The sequence below is a fragment of the Suillus fuscotomentosus genome, assembly GCF_016647785.1.
Source record: "Suillus fuscotomentosus strain FC203 chromosome Unknown F5891scaffold_44, whole genome shotgun sequence".
Taxonomy (NCBI): domain Eukaryota; kingdom Fungi; phylum Basidiomycota; class Agaricomycetes; order Boletales; family Suillaceae; genus Suillus; species Suillus fuscotomentosus.
The window spans coordinates 247478-269126 of record NW_024539556.1 but is presented as its reverse complement, the minus strand read 5'-3'; the positions used below and the strand labels follow the sequence as shown (position 1 = coordinate 269126).

Sequence of the window (21649 nt, the reverse complement as noted above, 5' to 3'; positions counted from 1 at the left end):
GTCGAAGCTATACATTACACGGCAGAACTAACAATGTTTCAAGATAGCTCTAATAGCACATTAAAACTACCATGATATTAATTGTAAGACCAGACATGAGAGTGTAATTAATAAAAATGTAACAAATGTTCTAGAACTAATCAGAGTCAAATGCGGCCGCCTCCATCTCCAGTCTCTGGGCAGCAAGAGCACTGACGGACATTTGGGAAATAACATCTAGTGTCAGGTCCTGCTGGTGATTTCTTCCAAAAACTTTCCTACACGGGACGTTAGCGAACCTAGCGAGTTGCTAACAGTCAGATACTTACCTTGTCCACCACTCCAGGAGCGCATGTACCCTAGCTCGCGTGGCTGGACCTGGCTGGATCCTCAAAGAAATCCACGATGTTATTCCAGAACAGTTGATAATCAAAGTCTGCATCTACAGTACGCCAGGAGGTGATGTTTGAAAGAGCAAATCGGACCTGCAGAAAATATGTCAAATTCATAGTCAGAGGCAAAAATTGGAGTGTACTTGACAAACAGTGTAGGCAATCGCGTGGGGAGTTACCTTCCTCATACCTATGATAGAGGCGACACAAGTCTTGACTCTTGCTTGGTCTGATCATCTCTTGGCGCGTCGGTTGTTCTCGAGGATATCGGCGCCATCACCATCACCATCTGCCTCATTAGCAGAGGACGGAGAAGTAAAGATGGCCTTGAATCCCTATGATGCGATGAGCTATGGTTTGATTGGAAAAAAGGTCACATACCATAACTAACAATTTTGACTTCATGAGACCGCGCTCGAGATTCTTAACAGAAGCTTCATAGCCTTCATACATGAACAATGGCCATGAGTTCTCAGAGACGATGTATGCCATGGTACGGTCACGAATCCCAGCCCTGATGCTGGACAAATTATCAGCAACAGTTAAGAATGAGAATTATTGCTTACACTGGGTCGTCCCAATGCCATTCCGCTGGACAGAGCATGCGACCACATGCATCATTAATGAAGCCTCGGTGGTGCTTGTCGTCGGTCCTAATGAGCGGAGTCGGATGACAGTCGATATTCACCCACGATGCCACAAGTTCCTTGAGAGTACCCATGTCGTCACCATGAGCTGAGTCCGCACCTCGTTTGAGCTACATGGAAAATAAATAGGGGATATAATAAAGATGCTGAGGACCACCCTTTCTGAGCATATCTTCTGACTCCTCGTGGTCCAGACTTGTCAGCTTCTGGTGAATCCATGGTAGCTGTCTTGCTGAGTTCGATGTAGCCATGTTGGTGGCGGTCTTGTCTGTGCATTGTCGTCAACAAAATCAGTATTGCCGTGACGAACACAATCGAATCCAAGTACTTACTCGATAGTAGTGTCATTGTCGCCATCTTCACAAGGCCGGTCATTTTCTGCGATAAGGTCTTCTATGGGAGTATAAAGAGCAACCATACGGCGGATTGCTCGTCCCTGCGAGACGTAATAGGTTGTCTTCCTGCGATGGGGAATTAAAATCACCTGGAGAATTCGAGAGGATGTATACCTTTGCTTTGTTACCTTGTCCTGTTTCAAAATTTCGACTTCCTCCTCAAGAACAGCAATTCTTCGCTTCGCTCTAGCATGCAGAGACGTCAGGATACACAGGGAAGACTCCTGAGCCTGGGGGCTGCCCGAAACTGTTCCCCGACTCCGTCATACCCGAGTTCGAAGTCAGAAAGAGGAGGGCTGCAGTAGGTTGGACAAGGGTGAAAGCCTTCTGTGGTTGTCTTATATGTGCACGACGTCTGCACCTGATGACCTAATGAAAGCCGAATGCGTATTGATTGGAATTCCCAAAGAAGTAGCGGAAGTTGGCCTTTTTAGGATAGTCTAAGGAACATCATTAGCTAGGCGCGACAGGATGCTGTTTCTTGGTGGTTTCTCGAACCTTTTCGGGATAGTTCAAGGAACAATGGAAACGGCTCTCTTTGATCGGGATGGAGGCAAGTGGCGGCTAGCCCAACAAGATGATGTTGGCCCTGAGAGGTCCTTCATGGTAAGCCTGGAGGTCACATTAACATACTAAAGTAGGTGCCAGCAAGTGACTCCAACCAACCACATCATTGCACACGCTGACTGATAGGACAACTTCGACGGCGACCGTTGTGTCCAGGAGCCTCAGTGTGATGAGAATGCAACAAAGGACGGGAAAATAATGACTCAGACATGCCGGTCAAACTTTCAGGAAGGAGTGGTAGAACCTCTTTGTATAGAAGCTCGTAACGACCCCCTCCACCGCCAATTGCGCGAAACAAGCCTCTTAGAAGATGGTAGTAGTTGGTTGACTTGGAGGCTTTGGCAACGAGAGGGAGATCCTGGATGATGAGTTTAGCTAAGTGCGCAGCCAGAATGGGTTCATTGGGCACAGGAAAAGACGTGACTGCACCAAATGCCATTTTGAACAGCCGAATGGTAATAACCGCTGTTTGACTGAAAGCATGAAGTACCACGTAAACTTGACGGAAGGAGGGATGAATACCAGTACAGTGGCACAGAGATTGTAGCACCGAAAGTAAAGGACAAGGTCATGGCAAAGAGTGCAATGAACAAAGATGAGCAAACACTCGCTTGATGGTGCTCGCATCGATTGAAAGACTGACTTGAAGAGAAAGAGGCAGAGGCCAATCATGATGTCGACAACGAAGGACTCGAGATATGAAAAGGATTGAGCAGGGGAAGATGTGCTTGGTGAAACCAGGCATTCATCCCATTGCAATAGGACCTAGTAGGATTAAATGAGCAGTCGTCAGTACAATATGAGAAATGACCTGACCGAGGAGAATTCCGCCAAGGACTTCAGCGATGACTTTCGGCTGTGACTAGAAGTTGATCTTTCCCAAACCAAGTGACAGGCTGCTCCATCCTGTGATAATTATGCCTGCAGCTGGCTGAGAATAGTATCGTAGACTTAGAAAAGAATATGCTCACCCATTTGTATCATTCATAACCTTAGGAGATCGAGTCTCGGAGGCGTAGTGAACGTTAAGGGATTTCTCGTGACAATACCAGTGGCATTGGCGTTTCTACGTTGCTTTTGAGGATACTAAAGCCTGCTGACATGCAACAAACCTGTAGAACAATGTAAAAGGCTGAATGAAGTAGAGAATACACCTATGACATTCGTCTTTGAAAAATTGGAGAGTTAGCTAGCGAAAGTATATCTTCATTGACCAAATTGAGCGTAGCTCTCCAGATGTCGTGTGGTGCTATTCAACAGATCTTCAGAGCAGGACGAAGTCCTTGTTAACCAGAACCACTGTTTGCCAAGTCTTCACGCACCACAGAGATAGCAGTTTCCCTCACTGCACCAAAGTCGTCTTCAAGCGCTTTTTTTAACAGTGCACATATGTTATCAGGTCATTCAGGTCCCCCAGCGAGGTCTGCGATAATCTTGATGACGCCTTCATGTGCTCTCCACCATAATCGCAGATCCTGCCAAGGTGGGATTGGTTTCCCTGAGTGAGCCTCGATGAACAGGACAGCATCTAGACGTGTTGGCAAGCTTTCATCAGAAAGACTCAAGTGAATGCGGCAAAACCCGTCAGGTGCCACTGACGACATTCGGAGCGGCCCTACAAGGATTGAAATATCAGCGTGAGGAACACAGAGAGTCGAGACATGGACCGTACCCGCCGCAACAAATTATGTGCCAAATTGTCATTTCGTGAGCAGTCGCTTCCAAAACATTCCAATGCAGAAGCAGATGTTAATTGGATCTTCAAGTGCATGCCGTCTCCTGTGTCATTGATCTGAACCTCATCGTGGACAACCCAAAAATTTTCTGAAAGACTCATCGCTAATCACGTGGCAGGATGTCTGAATTGCGATCGCCATCAGATTCATGGTTAGTATTATTGATGATAACTGCGACGAGGTTGATCAAGAAGTAGGTATATTATATGTTTAAAACCAGAACTTTGTCGTGAGGCCCAGGTCACCGTGAGGAACATTACAAGCTTCTGCTCACTCGTGAGTCGGACTTGGACTCTGAGTCGATGAGCCTAACAAATCAAAAAGAGAGATCATCGAACGAGTCATCGTCAGACTCTCCTGTATCATCTTCCGATTCTGATCCCTCCAGTCCATCACTTTCATCTCTGGACTCCTCGCAAAGATCACTGTCACAGTCCATCTGTTGTTCATCACCCTCTTCTTCATAGCACTCACCATCGCTTCTGCCTTCACCAACGTCCATAGCTTCCACCGGTGCTGCTAATCGGGAGCCAAAACATTCTCTAACGGTCCTCCGCAAAGCTGCTGGGTGTCCTACGCCCAAGTCAGTATAGCGCAAGAACATATCGCGGTCAACAAAACTGGTAGCTCTGACAGGTAAGAGTCATTCAGCAACAAGAAGACGCACTACACTCACATCCTGACATAATGCTCTTCCCAATCATCCTGTTCTTCGTTGGGATGTGCTAAAGATTTCCCATACCGAAGCGCACTCACACCGCGCCCCGAAGCGAATGAAGGGATCAAATGAGCTCCTCAGATCACTTGACCCGGATCAAGAAATCCGAATCCGTTGTGATCCGACTCCTCCACGAATGCCACCTTGGGAAGGCGGGCGTGCTTTATGCCAGACTGATATTCCGACGGTATCAATGGTGCAAACCATCAGACATAGAAGACCTCGACCTGCTGTTTGTTGATGCGACCACCAGACCCTTCAAGCCAAGTATCCATGTGATAGATACCGAGTACGCGAGCATACCAGTATGGATGGGTAGGGGCGGTTTCTCCAGAAAGCACCATCACATCTGCGTGTGTGTGGCGGTTGATAATATCATATTCGTGCCTCATGTCGTAAGTAGTGTAGTGTACCTTCATCGTCTGGACCGAATACACCGTATTGTTAGGTATAATAACCGTGTTGCGCTCCTCATCCGTGAATGTGTGATCACAATCACAGACATCCAACTTCTTTAGCCTGTACAGAATATGGTCCTTGAGTTTCGGGATGAAATCCTAAAAATCGTCATCATAAACAAAACGGAGCAAAAGTGTAGTCGTGTTTACCTTGGTAGCTGGATCGCTGTCGTGTTCCTGGAGGAATGCGAACAGCGAAACTGGATTATTTCGACTACTTGCGATAAAATGATGTTCTTCGGGAATGGGTGAGTTGGCTGAAGATTGGTCGCTTGACAAAGTGATATCTGCTGCTTCCCTGACTCGCTGTAGCACACGACGCCTGCGCTCGTGTTTTGCTAGCTGCCCTGGAGTGTCCAACTTCCTCATTAATGGATAGAATGCTTTCAAGGCTCTGTGCGCCAGTTCACCCTGGTCAATAACATAAGTTCCGCAGTGTCCTTGAGAGCTAGGGAACAGTACACACGATCTGAGTGGTAAAAGAGTCGGTAGTGCTGAAGAGCTTGATAGTGCGCACGTAGTCACCCATTGCATGAAACTTATAGGTGTTTAAATTGAACCTTTTCGCTTTTGGCCCACTAGATTCTGAGGAAGAATTATTGGATTCGGCATGCTGGGCCAACCTTCGTTGGCGAGCTGCCGTTTCTCTTTGTAACTCCACAGTGTTAAAGGCGGCGCACGTAAAATCACGGAATTTCCGCAACTGTCGAGAGAGCGTTTTGAATGTGTCCTCGAAAAAATTAAGGGTCGACTCCGAATGATTTCTTAACTTGGCAAGTGCGTGCCATTGAGCAAATCTATACAAAAGAGTCTGCACGATCGTGTCATGACTGGCGGGAAACAGCCCTTCGAATGCTGGTATTGCACACTGTAGAGGTCGTCAGGACGCTACATAGATAACGATAAAGTTAAAAAGCAAAACACCTGCAAAATGTCTTCAAAGTCTCGTGCGGCCAGTCTCTTCATCTCGGATGTGTTGTTTGCAAAGGTTCGAATGACCCCACTACCGAAAGTTGGGACCTGACGAAATCTACAGTGTCATAGAATTTGTTACTGATAAGTCACGGTTAGTAGAAACACTGGACAAACGCCTACCTGGAGTCTAAGGTTGCAACTAGCTGGGTTCTGCCTGGTAGTGCATACAGAATCCTGACGAGGTGAGTAAATAGACCCTTCCAAGTACCCAACTTGCACTTGTGCATGAAGTCCACGATGAGCATCTGGAATGGGTTGAGGTGCAGCGCTCCGAGCTTCTCAACAAATTTGTTCTGCCGGTTACTCACATGAGCCAATATGACATAGCTGCGGAAAATGTGCACTCACTATAACAGGTACCCAGGACCTCTCTCCAAGCATCTCTTCAACTTTCACACCGTCCACTGTATTTCCCCACTTATAAATATATTCTCATGCTGTGGAGATATTGGTCTCGATGTAGACTCTGAGATTATCGAGACAGCTCCTCATGTCCTTAAGGAGGCCTAGAAAATTGAACATACTTTTCGGCGTGAGACAGCGCGGGCAGGGACACAAGCCCATGTCTTTGATGGTGGCGATTAAAACCCTGAAATTCATTGAGTAATCCACCGATCTTTATAAACATGATGTACTTTTCAGGATAGTCAGCTGAATACATGAATATACGAGGAAATACCCTGCGTAACACTCCATCGGCACACTTCAATATAATACCATGGCGGTATGCTTGAATAAAATCTTTATCTAGTAGGATATCCCAGCATGCGTGGAACAACTCGCATCGGCAATGAGCGTGAAGAGTGGCCATGCCAGTCTTCGATATTCGAGGCAAGCTGCTTAGGATATCTTTGACCTTATCAGGCAGCTGGTGTGCAATGTCAAATGGTGCTTGAAGGTAGAATAGGAAGACTTACCGACGGTAAAAACCCTACAATGTGACATGCACTGGATTTCGGAGCGGAACGTGCATATTTGGTCAAGTTTCCAAAGTACATATAAACAGGCCAGGCTTTCACCATTCCGAAGTTTGCCAGATGTGTGGCATCGGAAAAAAACATCAGGCCTGCGATTACTCGTTCCAGTGAACACCCGGGCTCCCTTGGGAGCTTTGGCAGCTCGTCTTGGGCATCTAACCACGAATCAGACGTGTACAACTCGTCAAAGATTCGTTCCTTGTGACCATCCAATGGATCCTTCCATAAACACCTGAAAGGTAAAAGATGGAATGTGTTCGCTTGGATATCGGCGAAGGCCGACTTGATCACTTCAACAAGTGGACGGAAATGGAACCCTGGAACAGAAAAAGATCTAGCATTGCCCTCACCCAATTTCATAGGAATATCGATGGTGACATTGGCTTGAGTCCAGTCATCTGGAAGCTTGATATTCTTGCTGCTGCCGGGGTCGTCATCCAATTTTCGCAAACTCCTCTTCACCGAGAAGTTCTCTAGGTGCGTTATGTCAAAATCTTTCGCCAGCATTACTTCCTTGACGAGACGGGCGACTTCAGTCTCGGATTTCTGGTTACTTCCTGAGTTCATCCAAGACATGAGCCGGTAGATCGTTATGTTGGAAAAGGGGTAAGGAGGCGGGAGGATACCAGGTGAATCAGTCTCCTGCGTCATAGTTGGACACGTTGTTGAAAGTAGCTGGGATGGGATGAATTTATCTGGTTTGAAGGATGGGCGGCGGGGGTACAATCGACCAAGTCCAAGAGAATTGAAGGGAGTCTGAAGTGTGTCTCGTAATGTCAGTAGAACTCTCCTTATTCTGGATTGAGGCGGGGCAACATTTCGAGCGCCATGATCAACATGTTCGGAGATATTGACGTCCTCATCAGGAAGAGAGATATCCTCATAGGGCCTGGGTATCCGTCTCACTGGCAGATGGTGCGAAGGTTCTTCTCCTAGGAAAAGTATTTTAAAAAAAGGATCAGTAGACTTCAGGAACACACCGCTGCCAGGAAACTTACTAGTACTAGTACCCAACTGAGCATGGTGATCAATCTCAGGTTCTGTGTCATTGAAGCTATCAGCCATATCAAGCTGCTGTTGCGAAGTTTTCTGGAAGTGCCCATGACTTTCCGCTGTGCTAGAAGACGGTCTTCTATGGCCAATCTGAATCTTGTACCTGATGGACGGTTTACATGAGGCAATGGGCTTTGAGCGGTCACCATGACCCTCTGGCACATGCTGAATAGGCTGCAATACGGTAGTGTTCTAGAAATATGTTTTCAATCGCTGACCTGTTATAACTGCATGATGAGACAGAAAAGGCTCCTCACCAACGAGTTGGAACTGCCGTGACAAGCTAAGCCTTCCGTTGAATTGGCAACTGTTCGCTGCACCATGAAACCATTCCGAGTCAGTGGAGATCTGGCTGCCTCTTTTGCTCTCTCGTGTCTTTTCTGACTGGCTAGAACTTTGTATTTGTTGTAGGATTGGCAGGTTGCACGATGCCTACTAAGCCCTTGACTGTCGGTTGCTTTCTCCCAGGAGCAACCTGGAGCTTTGCAAGCCTGAGATGACACCATCAACGAATAGTAGTAAATGACTGAGAGCCAAAGAAGAATGAGCCCGGGCCATAGAATCAACTTTTTGCGCATTCGCCGAACAGCTGTTTAGCGGACTCGAGTCGTTATTAATGAACGTATGGTGGGCTCCGTACTAGTACTAGTAAGGTTCGACTCCAGCAGAGTCACTGCTCAGCACCACGGCCGCGGCTCAACAACTTGCACTTCAAGTCATTCTAAGGTTGGAATGCAGGAAGAACTTCAAGATCAGTCACATTAGTGACTTCAATACTAGTACGCTAGTCAAACAAATGAGTTACTAGTAGTTGTTGGATACAGTGATAATCTGAATCTTTCTCGCTTCTTCTTCACCTTGAACTGCCGTGGCTGCATACTGCACTGGTCATGACGTTTTGTACACATATACATCTACTATGGATCGATCTGGGAACGCTTGCAACGTCAAGAACACAAGTGAAATGGTATGTACTGTCATTCGCAACACGGTCAGTATCATAACATCTGCAAAAATTCAATTAATCACTCTACCTCAGACAGCCAACTGGGACATAGGACCATCCGTACTATCTGTAAGAATGGTGTCCAAGCATGTCTTCAAGCGATCTTCAGGAGCTGGATCATCGAAGGGTAGTGACAAGTTGCGCTTATCGGCAACACCCTCCAGTTGTTCAAGTTGGCTATCTGCAACAGTGTATTCCATGAAATCATGAGTATACGCAGCAATGCCAAAGTCCGCGTCATCTTCGAGTTGATTCCTACTACGTTTGACCAAAAGCTTCTCAAAGAAGGAAGCTTCCGCTACGCTATCAGCATACTTCTTGGCGTCGTTCAACAGAAGCGCTTGGAGAAGAATAGCATGTCGTTCGGTTGTCTCGAGCTCCCAAGCTGTTGTGAGAGCTCGCAAGCGCCTAGATTCGCGATCGGATCACTTTGCTAGGACGGCTGCACGGACGGCGCTGTCAGGCAAAGCATCAATGCCACGATTGAAGACATCGAAACCCTATTGTAATGCCTGTCAACATAAGATGATCTGTGGTCAAAATTAAGCTAGAATACCTTCTGGACATCTATCATACTCATATCAGTCTCGCCAGAGTACTTCCCTAAATGTCTTTCAACAAATCGGAGCTCTAGTGCACTGGGAGTATCATGACATGACGTTGCAGGCCGGAATCTTTTGGCCGAGCGCATTGCATAACAAGGCATGTGGCGGGTTACGGAGGGAAGAGATGGAGGTGCATACAATGGGACATCGGAGTCATGATGTCGCTGCAGTGATGGAGTCTAGAAGTATACCATGGGGATTACTGGGAGTCTCTGAGTCAGTCACCTCGTCCGATTTGGATGGCTCGGAGCTGTCCGGTAGCATGGTTTTAGCCAGGATATGGTCAGCCATATGTGCTACATGGTGAAGATCAGGACTGGATCCTCTGTGAGTGTTCATTGAAGGCGCTCTAAGAACTTCGCGGATGCTGGTATATGGGATGCTGGCCATAGTACGGTCATGTTGACTACAATCGTTCCGCCTGATTATATAAGTCGGCGGTGTTTAAAAGCGGCCATGCCGTATTTGGTACCTAGGAGCTGCTGGTGGGAGCATAGTCCCGAAAAATATCAGTGAACAACCTAAGTAAGGTATCACTGCACCAGGTCTTTGTCTTGATACACTGCATTGCTAGTTATATATAACTAGAGGTCCGCGTCATGCCCAGTTCAACATGTCATAGTGATAAATGCCCAGCTGACCTTCCTTAAACTGTTCAATCGCTCACCCATAGGTCAGCCTATCAGCTGGCGATTGCTGGGAGGGTCTGGCAATAAATTAAATTGTGACTAGACAAAGACTACTAGTACTATAGCAGATAGTAGAATCTAATTAATGAAATTCAGTCTAAGTTTGGTCCAAGTATCAACAAACAAATTCAAATAAACATCAAGAAGCACCTTGCGGCGTTCCTGCCCCCCGGGGCCCCAGCGCTGCCAACTGTATTAGTAGAAAATATAAGCAACCATCCATTTAAGTTACTTTAGATTATGAATATTTTCTTTGTCTTTGTCGTCAGGTTGCACCCGTGCCTTCCTTTTCCCTTTTGCATTCCTTCTCATCTTCACGCGTTGCTCCTTCATATGAGCTTTGTGAACACTAGCGTGAAACATGTATGCAGCACCCTCTGGCATCCCGATCTTCTCCTCGTAGAATTGAATACTAAAATGTGCTGCCGTCACCAAATAAAGTATGCCGCGATCCTTCAGCTTATCCACATACTGTGGGAACTTCATATCAGGGTAGCGAGCATGGATGATTGCAAGGACGTCATCAATGCTCTGCGGCGGTTGCCAGTCATCGTCCGATTCCTCGTCACTCTCCATGTAGAGTGCATATGTCCTCTTGAGTGGTTTTGGGCCTTGGTCTTGTTGCCCGAAAGGTGGGCCATTACTAGAAGCCAGCATGTCGTTGATAGCAGGTGAGATGTGAACGTGATTATGGATGACAGGTGATACGAGCTTGGTAGGCACGCGCTGAAGTGACGACACAGTTCGTTCCTTCCGTGTCTTCCAAAACTCGTCAAAATGAGGTGTGCTAGGTAATGTAAGACACGTAGCATCCTCTGGATCCCGAGTTTCATGCTAAAAGTCATAAGCATGGTGCAATGTGACGCTCGCAGGCTAATACGTACCAAATATTTCGCCCACTCCTGCAGGTCTCGGGTACACAATGGATAGTGCGGACTTGTGCTTGGCTGTGATGTATCCACCCAACAGAATACGGCGTCCTCTCCAAGTCGATGCTCGGAGCAACTGCAATTTGCTCTGGACAATCTGTAACTCCTGCTCATATGGCAGAAGCAATGCTTTATATTCCATCTTCTGATCCCCTGCAGGACACCGCGACATAGCACCTTCCCGTCATTCTGTTGACTTTCCCTTAACTATAGGCTTCTGCAATTGTCAATTATTACCCTGACATCTGAGTGCCGGCGACCCTCAGTGATGAATAAACCACTTACGGTATTGACAATTTCGATAGCAATGTTCTTCTTTTTCCGACCGGACATCTGCTCCCGTGCAGCTCTGAAAGTGTTGCTGATATCTTGCGAGTTCAGAAGCCGGTGGGGTGGGTCTGTGCGGCGGTGTAGAGACTCGCGCGTCTCAATGCCGAATATATGGCCTTTACCCATACATTCCTATATGTTACAGCTCTACTCCTAAGTACCAGTCTCGCGCACTCGCGCGCCTTATCCGAACTCGCGTGCACTTAGGCGCGCCTTACCTACGCACGGCACGCGCGCCTCCTCATAGGTCTTCGCGCTATCGTCCGTCCATTCGTCCCATGTCCTTACTGATTCGCTGGTGCATTATTTCTATCTTATCCATTGAACTAATAAAATCTTCGGTCCGACGTCCGCGCTACTTATAGAAAGTTTATTTAAACTTAGTTATAATTAGAGTTGATATGGTTACTCGGTTCAGGGAGCGCGCTCGGAAGCGCGCCGCTAGCGTATCTCCATTCTTAAATACAGAAGGGTTTCCTTTGGTTCGGGGACTTACTTTCCCCTTATCTTTGTGTACTGGAAAGTGTATAGATCACCTCCTCACTTGTTATAAGATCTTATTCTCCTGTCAATCATCCATCTGGGCATTCACTCCTCAATAGGACCTTTCCCTTAACGCTCAAGGCGCGCCTTCGCTTCGCGCGCCTTTGCCTCGCGTACACGCACCTTCGCACGCGTTATCTTCTCGCACCTGTTAGCGCCCGCCTAGCTCATAGAGTTTCCCTCCACTTTATTTCGAGGAACTTCTCTCAGTGGTTGTCCCTTGGGTCGAGTCGTTGTCTCATATCCCGGTCTTGCTGTTGAGCACCCTTTTGTTTTAAGTGTTTTCACGTCTAGTCAAGATTCCTCATCTACAGCGGGCTGTAGACAGGCGCCAACCCAAATTTTCGTATGTCTTTGGGACGTCCATGGTGGCCCTTGTGGAGTCTAACAGGTCCTGGGCACTCATGTCTGATTCGGAGTATAAATGGCCCACGTATGTCGTACATTTATCGGTCTCCATGCTATTCAAAGGAATCCGAAACTCGACTACAGTAGTGTGGCCAGGATTAGTATTCAAGTTACTCAGGCAAGTGCCATAGAGTCACCTTTCTTTCGCTCAGGCTCGAGCTCTGGCTTTGCAGGTGCAGGAAGTTCTTGCACTGCTCCGATATCTTGAGCTCCTGCTAATGCTGATTGAACAGCACGGATTCGGTTGATTTCTTCGCCATCTACATCAGGGTAGTTTTTGGCGAACGCCCAGTAAGTAGGCCGCAGTTTGCACCCGAGATCGCTGACGAGCAGAGAGCATAGAATTTATGGAGTTGCTGATATTCTGCTGAGAGAGGTGACTCCTGACCCACTTAGGAGCAGTTCGGATCACAAGCCTGCGTGGGCGCGGAAGACAGAGTTATTGATTTGGGTGGCATCATGCACTAAGATGACTCTGGGACGGATTTGCTCACCTCCGAGCATTTATATTCTGGTCAAACGGAGTGGTCATAATTTACTCTCATGCGTAGTAGGTCGACTCACAAAAGAGGAGACTGGTAAGTTCCAAAAAAGGCTCGACAAACAACCTTGTATATGCGACCCTGACACTAGCGCTGTCAGGACTTCGTTCTCTTCCGAACAAGTATCTCAATTGAGCGGGTGTCACGGTATATAACATGATGACTTACAGATGAGCATTTATAACGAACCGGTTACCATATTTGTGAACACGATTCGTTCAAAGTCTTCATTGATTGTACTATGACTGACTCTGATATCTCAGAAGTTCAATTGGTTGTGCAAACCTAACGGTTGGTCTGGCGAGTGGCCAATTAAGAGGATTTAAATTCGGAAGACGGGCCAGCAAGCGGCTTATGCTAGTCTGAGGATGCAGCCAGATGACCTACTACTAGGTAGTAGTCACTGCAAAGAAGAGGACGTGGTAAGGCTTGGTATTGCTTGATACGTATGACGTATAAAGTGAATAGGTGGGAGACGACGAGCCTACTAGTAGGTTGGCGATTGTGATGACCTGCTTAAATGTCACAACACGTAACATTATCTGATTAAGAACATTGACACATGTTAGTATGCATTTTGGTGCTGCTGTAGTAGGTTTCGGTACTAATAAACCTGGTGCCAGTTCCTCCCCTCCCCATCTTTCCTGCCAGCGCCTGCTTTGCAGTCGCCTCTAACCCTACTATATCAGCGGAACCAAAGTTCATAAGTTCAATTGGTCGTGTACTAGTTATTGTTACTGACCTCAAGCAATTCATCTAGGCTAGTACTACTTCGCCACGACTATCGCTCCTACGCAGTCGAGGGAAGGCAGGCTCTGTATCCGTGCTGCCAATTGTTTCACGAGGAATTTAAGGGTGAGGTCATACTATTTGACTGCATTATTACGATAGCTTAACGCTCGTTAGGCTGGAGCTGTTCCAGCGCTGACTCGGATGCTCTTGGTCTCATACGGAGAAAGTGTTCAATGCAGTGATATGCATAGCCATGCAGAACTGCCTTCAAACCCAGCTTGGCTATCTCAAGGCAGATGCGACGTAGCCAGGTGCACTTCTGCCCACCGGTTCTGCATGATTATCTAACAGAGAGATTGACCGGGGACACCTTTCGATATGGTTGTCAAGCACTCCGACAGATACACAAGGCTGACTGTTCTCGGCAGGAACATGATGCGACTCTTCCAGTGTATCCTTCGCCTTACGCTGGCTCCAGTGTCAAAGAAGGCGAACCTCACCATATCTGGGACATTGAGAGCAAATATATTTGTATTTTGAGGACACTCCCGTTTGCATAACAAAACGAAGACGATGATGAGCCAGCCGCCTGACTAGTACTAGTACGTGTAAATGAATAGATGCAAAATTGGACTAGTCTGAGTTCAAAGGGCAAGTAGCAATTTGGTCGACTAAAGTTTGTAACGCTGGCCGTTTGCTCTGGGGTCATATTATTAAATCTGTTAACGAGCGTCGTGTGGTAACTATGATTGTTCCTGACCCATAACTCACTGTCAATCACCGTACCCGTTCGCCGCTCTTCTAAGGCCCAGCGAAAGAGTGTGCCTGTCATAGTAAACAGCGGTCGCAACTTCTCGACCGTCATTGCGGACACACCATCGGGAGATGGTTCAGCCGAGCCACTGCCGATATAGCGATGATATTGATACCTGCTGTCGTACAGCAGGTATCCAATGTATGCCATGATGGCTGGGTTTCCAAAAAGGACAGTAATGACACGCCCGTTGATCTAAAGCCTCGAAATCAGAACATGATTGACATCGAGAACCGATTCATGACTTACCGTTAGTGTGACATCAAGGAATCTCGATTCGTCCTCCGTTAAGTACAGGACTCGGATCCTGCGATTGATAAGGTGCAAGACGTTCATCTGGTAGATTTGTAGGTCGTATCAGAAATAAACAAATAACCTCGCAACATCCTTCATGTCACTTCTGACAGAGTCGACGATGTTTACGAGGCCCTTTTCCAGAGAACAGCGAAAATTCTCAGCCCATTCGCGAAGGTTCGCTATTTTCAATTGGTTAGCGACATCTTCGGATCGGATACTTGAGGAAACATACCTGGCTGCCTGCTGATTGCAGTTTCCCAAGAGGTCCATACCATAATTTTAATCTCGGGCATTGTAGGTAAGAGTGATTCATTGAAAAGTGAATATTTCATCTCTTCACGAAAGTCCACTGTAGCATCTCCAGAGTTCGAAGGTACGAACATGTAGTTTTGAACAGGCATTTCGCCCCCTTCTGGCTCAATGCCACTTTTAACCTTCAGGCGCCGGGATGATGTGCGCGTACTAGTTTTAGCAGTGCGTTTGGATCGGCCCCACTGGGGGGGCGTAGACATTTGACTTGGAGTCACAGTGGGCTGGGCGGTGATCCCAGGCCCCGGCAATGGTGATGGCCCACTGTTGGGCACTGGGCTGGGAATATGGTTATCATTGGATGCGATTTGGAAGTCTTGATCATGGGAGGGCCACTCTCTGGGCCAAACCGCGTTAAAGGAGGTTTGAATGACTTCGTCAAGTTGGAGATTCTGGGGTTGATCCGGAGCCCACTGGGGCAGGAACTGACCATGATGATGATCTGATGACGGTTGACCCAGCACAAGCCTTGACACGACAGGCTGTGGTGAGGGTAACGACTGACGCTGAAGTTCTGCGTGACGATAATCACGGTAAGGATCATGGTAGAGTCCCATTGGGGGCACGTTTTGGGGGGGCCACCACCCACTAGTAGAGCCGATTATCCATGGAAGTTGATGATTGGCATGGTTGTGACCAACTTGAGCCCCAGCCTGAGGATTGTCAAAGTTGAAGAAGCAATCGAGGTGGAGGGCATCTGATGACGCAGCCAGTGATTGTTCAAGCTCGTTTGACAGGCTATGGTCATGGTTGTGCCGGCTGGGGCCAATGCCAGAGGCATTGAAGTTCATGATGATGATCACAGTCAGCTGCGGTACTATCGATGGTGGAGATAGTTAGCAAGATTTAAGATTTGCATTTACTCATCTTGAACTTTGACTTGGATTCAAGGCAGGCTCGTACAACAACACGTGAACTTTATCGATTGACTTGTGAGTGTACGTTTGTCAATAAAGTTCTGAATCAGTAGCCCTGATAGGAACTTTGATCATTGTCGTGGCGAATTGGCAAGTCTTCAACGCGTTGTCAACAACGAACAAACAAATGAACTCACCGAGTTGGCAATCATGGAAGTCCCTTCACAGAATGATTCCTGTCAGGACTCAGTGGTAGCCAGAGAAAGCGAGAGATGGCACTAGTATGATGACTGCCATGGTACTGGCACCATGAGTCCGGTCTGACTCAGAGTCCTTCGAAAATTGGTGAGAATTTTTTTGTGACGGCTAGAAGTCACAACTAAAAAATACTGCCCAGGTCCCATCATGATCATGTCGCGACTCCATACTTGCCAGAATGACTTACTGTGAGCCTAGAGCAATCGACAGTCATTCTGTGCATTGGATCATCTCTAGTCAGATAGTCATCAACCTTCAAGCAGTCACATAAAAGAACTTGCCGAAAACAGTCTTGCCAACACCTGTGCTACTGTGAAACAACAGTGTGTCACGTCCTCAGTTGACGCCTGTGTACCCAACTGATGTTTAGAAGAGGTTCGGTTTCTCAACTATGGGCTCATGTCTATCAAAGTTATCGACATGGATGCGGCATAGTCCTGAAGGATTATGAAGGTGTCGGTAAGTCTCGTCCTTTTGATATCTATGTCACTTGTCACTTCATCGCTCGAAGCATCACACATTCAAACTTGCTGCCTTTGAGGACCTCAACTGTCTTGACCTTTGGTTTTTGCAGCGAAGCCTTGTCTTTACTGTGCAATTTGAGTGATAGTGTTACACTCACAACTGCTACCACTAACGAGACCCCGATAAGTGCCATACTTGAAATGGATCGGAACGGCACACTTAGGAATTCCAATACCAAGATCGTAAGATATGCAGGAATTCCCGAGTCCGCGATACATTGGACACAGCCAACATGGAAAACGTGGAGGGTGATGCCAAGGCTTCTGCTGCTCCTTCCCAGATCATATCGAAAACGGACTTCAACAAGATGCCTCGATAGCCTTGATAACCTCGAACCACCCACCACACATCCCTCCGATCTCTTCTACAAACCGGATTTCTTCTCAGCTGCTTCCCATTCTTCGAACTTTTCCAATACAGCCTTCGCAATCTCCTCGGCCGACCCTTGTTTTCCTGCACGAACATGCGCCTCGTAGTGGTGTTTTTCGAGTAGACGATGCTCTTTTCGGCTTGTTGACTTTTTACAGGAGGTATGTCAATGCTACGACCGATGCAGCCATCTCGCTAAGAATCCTTTTATAGGTTGAATTGGTCTGGGCAAGTAATGTCTCATGTCAAAGGAACACGCATGAAAATACACTTAATTACAGAGGCAACGCTGGTCGTTAGTGACAGTTCTGTATCTTAGTGTATGTAACTTGTTTGTCGTGGTTGCCATGTTGTGCTGACTTGAAAGTATCCTAGGTGTGCTACCTTGGAATCTTCTTTGCTGCGTGTATTCGGAAAGCTAAACAATCGTCTATCTCTCATAAACAGCCTGACCATGCTGCGTATGTCTCCTTAGTTTCGCTGTCTTTTCTTCTTCTGACCAATGGCATACAGTCAATGTTCCGACCATCTCGCTGACAGATACAGTAAGTCTTCTGCACAGATGCCTGCTATTCACCTCCAATTAACTGTGGTGCCTTGTAGGAGTGGGTGTGGTTCTTTACTAACTTCTTGGTTCATTAATGACTGCCACGCTATACTACCACAGATGTGAGTCTGTTTGGAGTGTGCGCTACCGAGGCTGGTCACTGACCGGATTCGTCAGGCTGGATTATGTCCGCCATATGGAATTGGACGGGTATTATGGCATTTGGAATGCTGTGGAGTGAGTTTGGCACTTGCGAGCTCTCAGTGATATTGACTTGACTGAAACATGCTGCTAGTCATCATTATCACTCGGTTATATGCCATGTATCAATGATCCAGAAAGACCCTGATATTGCTCATTGTCACCTTGCTGGCTAATGCCATCTGCATTGGAGTGGCAGCCGTAATAATAACGGTACATGCTTCAGTGGGTACACTTGATTTTGGATGAAAATAAACGTGCACCAGTGGGGCTCATTGATGAATACCAGAGGAATACTATCTCTCCGGCACCTATCAGTGCTCAATTGGCTTTGGGGGAGATCTCCCACTTCTGACTGCCATTATATGAATATTCAGCACTGTGTGGACACTGTGTCTCGCAGTCTGGATCGCAATAAAACATTTCCGTGAACTGCGACAACATCCGACAGGAGGGATTATCGTGGACTGTTTCACGGTGTCAATGAAAACTCACGTGCTTTACTTTGCGAGGTAAGTTCATATCGTGATTATCATTCTTTTTTTCCACTAAAGGGTCAGACGTGTTAGCTTTGTTGCTGTTTCTTGCCTCCAGCTCATTGTTCCAAGATTGTCAACAGTATGTCAATCTTTCGCTGCCCCTGCGTGCTACCACAGTGTATCGTCTCCATAGGATTTACAGGACGTCCAGATTTATTCTGGGTTTCTTCGGATTTTGAGGGTCGTGCAGATGTTTGTTCTGGGACCATGCCTGATCATTGGCGTCCGAGAATTCAACGTGAAGCTCGTGGCTGATTTCGACGCAGCATCTGTGATCTGGGTACTCCTCGCTCATCATAGCGCAAGCCTCACCTTCAAGATGTCTAAAGAGAGTCACCTGGCTCGAGCCCCCTAGCATTTTATCCCTGCCAAGCTTAACTTTGGATACCTCATTGTCACCACTATCATGAAAAGGTACGTTGTCGAATTTTACTCTATTCTCTCGCCCATGTTACAAATTTATAATAGTCCCGAGAAAACTACGAGGACACCTCTGGCATCACACGCTGACCTCGACGACCTCGATTCGCAACCCATACGATCTGTTAATACTTGTAAGTCCGTCCGAAATCTTGTAATTTCTAAATGGCTTACCTAGAAGCGGTGTTCTCTGAGTCCCAGGAGGTATTCCAGTTCCCGCACCTCCATTTCGAACATCCGGTGTTCCCTCGCGATCCATAACACCATCATCGCGCGCAGCTCGTCTGTCCAGATCAGAGGTGGCGGATTAGGAGGAAGTGGTAAGGCAGGTTCATACACTTGTTGGCGCACGCACACTCGAGCGGCGGCCCAAGTGACATACATTAACGCCTTAAAAATGTCAGTATCGTAGCTCGCGAATGAGTGAGTGACTTACGAGTTGCCGTCGAGTCATCATGAACATTACGTTCCGTGGCCTTAGTGGGTATTGGAGGAAGTGTTCAGGCATCTGTAAGATATTGGTGAGTAGCCACGGTAAAAAAATCCCCAACGCACCTGGTGATTTTGATGTCCATCTCCATCCCCATTTCCATTTCCGTTTCCAGCTCCTCCGTTAGCGTTAGCGTAGTTATCCATAGTACTAGAATGGTAGATGTAAAAATGGAATCGAGAGTGAATAAATCCTCACTTGCCTTGGTCCTTGAGTTATCGATTAGCGTCTGGCAAGCCATCCCGATTTGGATAAAGATATATTTATAGTGTTTCCGGCATTTTCCGGAGTGGCGTGTGCTACTATGTACATAGTAGTAGCTTGAAAGTACGGCCTGGTGGTTGATAGTACTACTAGGAGTTTAAGTTTTTAGAGTTTGAGTCTTGTCGCGGCTATTATTTAATTTTTCTTTTATATTCTACTTGTAACGCACTAGCAGATCTACGAACTGCCAGACATTTTTTCTCAGATCGCAAACTTCAAGTTGTACCTGTTCTCGCGATGGTTGTTTGTACTTATTGAATTCTAAAGCCTTGAGACTGCTGTCACGGTCACGAGACATAGAATGTTTTCTTCAAAGACTCGAGTCCGACTTAAAGTACAGGACGGTCTCTACTAGTTTACCTCTCTGCATTATAGTGAATAGGTTTCTTTCTCTGACCTTCCCTCCGAATTTCAGGAAGATGTGGATGCGCAGAGCATTTCAGCCTCATCGGGTATGACAAGCGAATTGAACTCAACGGAACATTAGTATACAGGGCCTTTGGACACATTCATTCTCGTATTGGCAACCCCACTGTCGTATGTGATTCCTTCATCAATCCTCCTCTACAACCAAGTACTTCTATTTATATAGGATGTCTTCAAGACTCGAATGGCTGCCCTTGAAGGTGGTGTTGCAGCTGTCGCAACGGCCTCCGGGAGTCAGTCTGCGCAATTCCTTGCTATTTCCACGATAGCCAGTGCAGGTGACAACATCGTTTCAACGTAAGGTCCAATCTCTCAGGTCCAGATCCCCGATTGACATCTCGGCAACAGATCATATCTCTACGGAGGGGTAAGTCTATTATTTTCAGGAGTCAAGGGATTGTTTTAACTGATGAGGTCGCTTGAAGACATACAACCAGTTCAAAGGTTCACCTGTCAGCGTCTTACTACCATATCATGGCGAAAGTGCGCATGCTAATCATTGTCAATGGACTGCTGCTCATGTCAAATCAACAGGTTGCACATGATCACAGCATCCCCTTAATTGTGAACAATATGTTTGGAATTGGAGGATACCTCATCCGACCCATCGATTTGGGTGCAGACATTGTTGGTGAGCATGTAGGTGATCCGCGGCTCACATGGATGGTCATCAGTGCACAGTGCAACCAAGTGGATCGGAGGTCATGGAACAACAATTGCAGGTGTTGTCATCGATTCAGGTGCTTTCACTTCACGATGCTTTCAATCTGCATATCTCATTTTTCTGTCAGGCAAATTCAACTGGGCACGCTCCGGCAAGTTCCCGTCGTTCACTTCTCCCTCCGAGGGATACCATGGCCTGATCTTTCACGACACATTTGGTGCTGTCGCTTTCGCTATCAAGCTTCGTGTCGAGCTCCTCCGTGATTTGGGACCAGCCTTGAACCCATTCGCCACATTCTTGCTCATTCAAGGTATTGAAACGCTTAGCTTGAGGGCTCGAAGGCACTCTGAAAATGCTTTAGCGCTTGCTCAGTAAGTTGTCATGCACTGATCTGTGCATAAATTTTTATTGTTTTAGGTGGCTGTCAAGACATGAGAAAGTCGCATGGGTTTCCTATCTTGGCCTAGAGAGTCACCCGTATCACCAAAGGGCGAAGCAGCTTCTCCGCCCAAACGCCTTTGGTGGTGTTCTCAGCTTCGGCATCAAGGGTGATGTTAGCGTGGCAAGCACGGTTGTCGACGGCCTAAAATTGGCTAGTAATCTCGCAAACGTCGGCGATGCCAAGACCCTTGTCATCCACCCTGCGTCAACGACGCACCAACAGCTGAGTGACGAGGAGCAGCTGTCTTCGGGGGTCATGCCTGATTTGATCCGGGTGCGTGATGCGTCTGATGGAAATGTTCAAATTTGACTGATTATTTGGGCAGGTGTCTGGGCATCGAACACATTAATGATATCATCGCGGACTTTGAGCAGGCTTCGAGGCAAGCACCCTGATTTTCAAGAAGGAAAGATATGTAATAGTACCCCTACGACTATAAGTAACATATACAACAGCGATCTACTCACAGCTACCCTAAATATAGTTTTCTTCCTCCCGCTGTCGCCTGCGTCGTTCCCTTCGCGTGCGATGTACTTTAGTTGTCCA

General features: G+C 47.0%; 6 protein-coding genes across 6 annotated transcripts; 1 reads left to right on the top strand and 5 right to left on the bottom strand.

Moving 5' to 3' along the window:
• Positions 1-136: 136 nt before the first annotated feature.
• F5891DRAFT_982453 (uncharacterized protein) lies at positions 137-3817 on the bottom strand (the record flags this gene model as incomplete). Its single annotated transcript, XM_041377211.1, has 16 exons — positions 137-257; positions 309-361; positions 384-464; positions 753-891; positions 938-1128; positions 1199-1286; positions 1351-1479; positions 1528-1660; positions 1912-2002; positions 2047-2140; positions 2184-2453; positions 2624-2745; positions 3030-3092; positions 3303-3349; positions 3580-3595; positions 3653-3817. The coding sequence occupies 16 exons, from the start codon at positions 3815-3817 to the stop codon at positions 137-139; spliced, it is 1803 nt and encodes a 600-aa protein (XP_041223298.1).
• A 5115-nt stretch (positions 3818-8932) lies between these two features.
• On the bottom strand, positions 8933-9898 carry F5891DRAFT_1191647 (uncharacterized protein; the record flags this gene model as incomplete). Its single annotated transcript, XM_041367477.1, has 4 exons — positions 8933-9288; positions 9352-9403; positions 9460-9672; positions 9734-9898. 4 exons carry the CDS (start codon positions 9896-9898, stop codon positions 8933-8935), a joined length of 786 nt encoding a protein of 261 aa, XP_041223297.1.
• A 527-nt stretch (positions 9899-10425) lies between these two features.
• On the bottom strand, positions 10426-11298 carry F5891DRAFT_1191646 (uncharacterized protein; the record flags this gene model as incomplete). The annotated part of the gene is made up of 2 exons (XM_041367476.1): positions 10426-11012; positions 11082-11298. The coding sequence occupies 2 exons, from the start codon at positions 11296-11298 to the stop codon at positions 10426-10428; spliced, it is 804 nt and encodes a 267-aa protein (XP_041223296.1).
• A 1005-nt stretch (positions 11299-12303) lies between these two features.
• F5891DRAFT_1191645 (uncharacterized protein) lies at positions 12304-15892 on the bottom strand (the record flags this gene model as incomplete). Its single annotated transcript, XM_041367475.1, has 6 exons — positions 12304-12485; positions 12545-12667; positions 14453-14690; positions 14745-14831; positions 14901-14971; positions 15025-15892. 6 exons carry the CDS (start codon positions 15890-15892, stop codon positions 12304-12306), a joined length of 1569 nt encoding a protein of 522 aa, XP_041223295.1.
• Positions 15893-18991: 3099 nt separating this feature from the next.
• Positions 18992-19453, bottom strand: F5891DRAFT_1191644 (uncharacterized protein; the record flags this gene model as incomplete). The annotated part of the gene is made up of 3 exons (XM_041367474.1): positions 18992-19207; positions 19254-19325; positions 19373-19453. The coding sequence occupies 3 exons, from the start codon at positions 19451-19453 to the stop codon at positions 18992-18994; spliced, it is 369 nt and encodes a 122-aa protein (XP_041223294.1).
• Positions 19454-20063: 610 nt separating this feature from the next.
• F5891DRAFT_1241468 (Cys/Met metabolism PLP-dependent enzyme-domain-containing protein) lies at positions 20064-21498 on the top strand (the record flags this gene model as incomplete). The annotated part of the gene is made up of 8 exons (XM_041369728.1): positions 20064-20108; positions 20164-20294; positions 20346-20396; positions 20423-20628; positions 20672-20737; positions 20789-21032; positions 21079-21387; positions 21429-21498. Coding segments are annotated over 8 exons (1122 nt in total), but the record flags the coding sequence as incomplete, so codon positions are not given.
• Between the last annotated feature and the right edge of the window lie 151 nt (positions 21499-21649).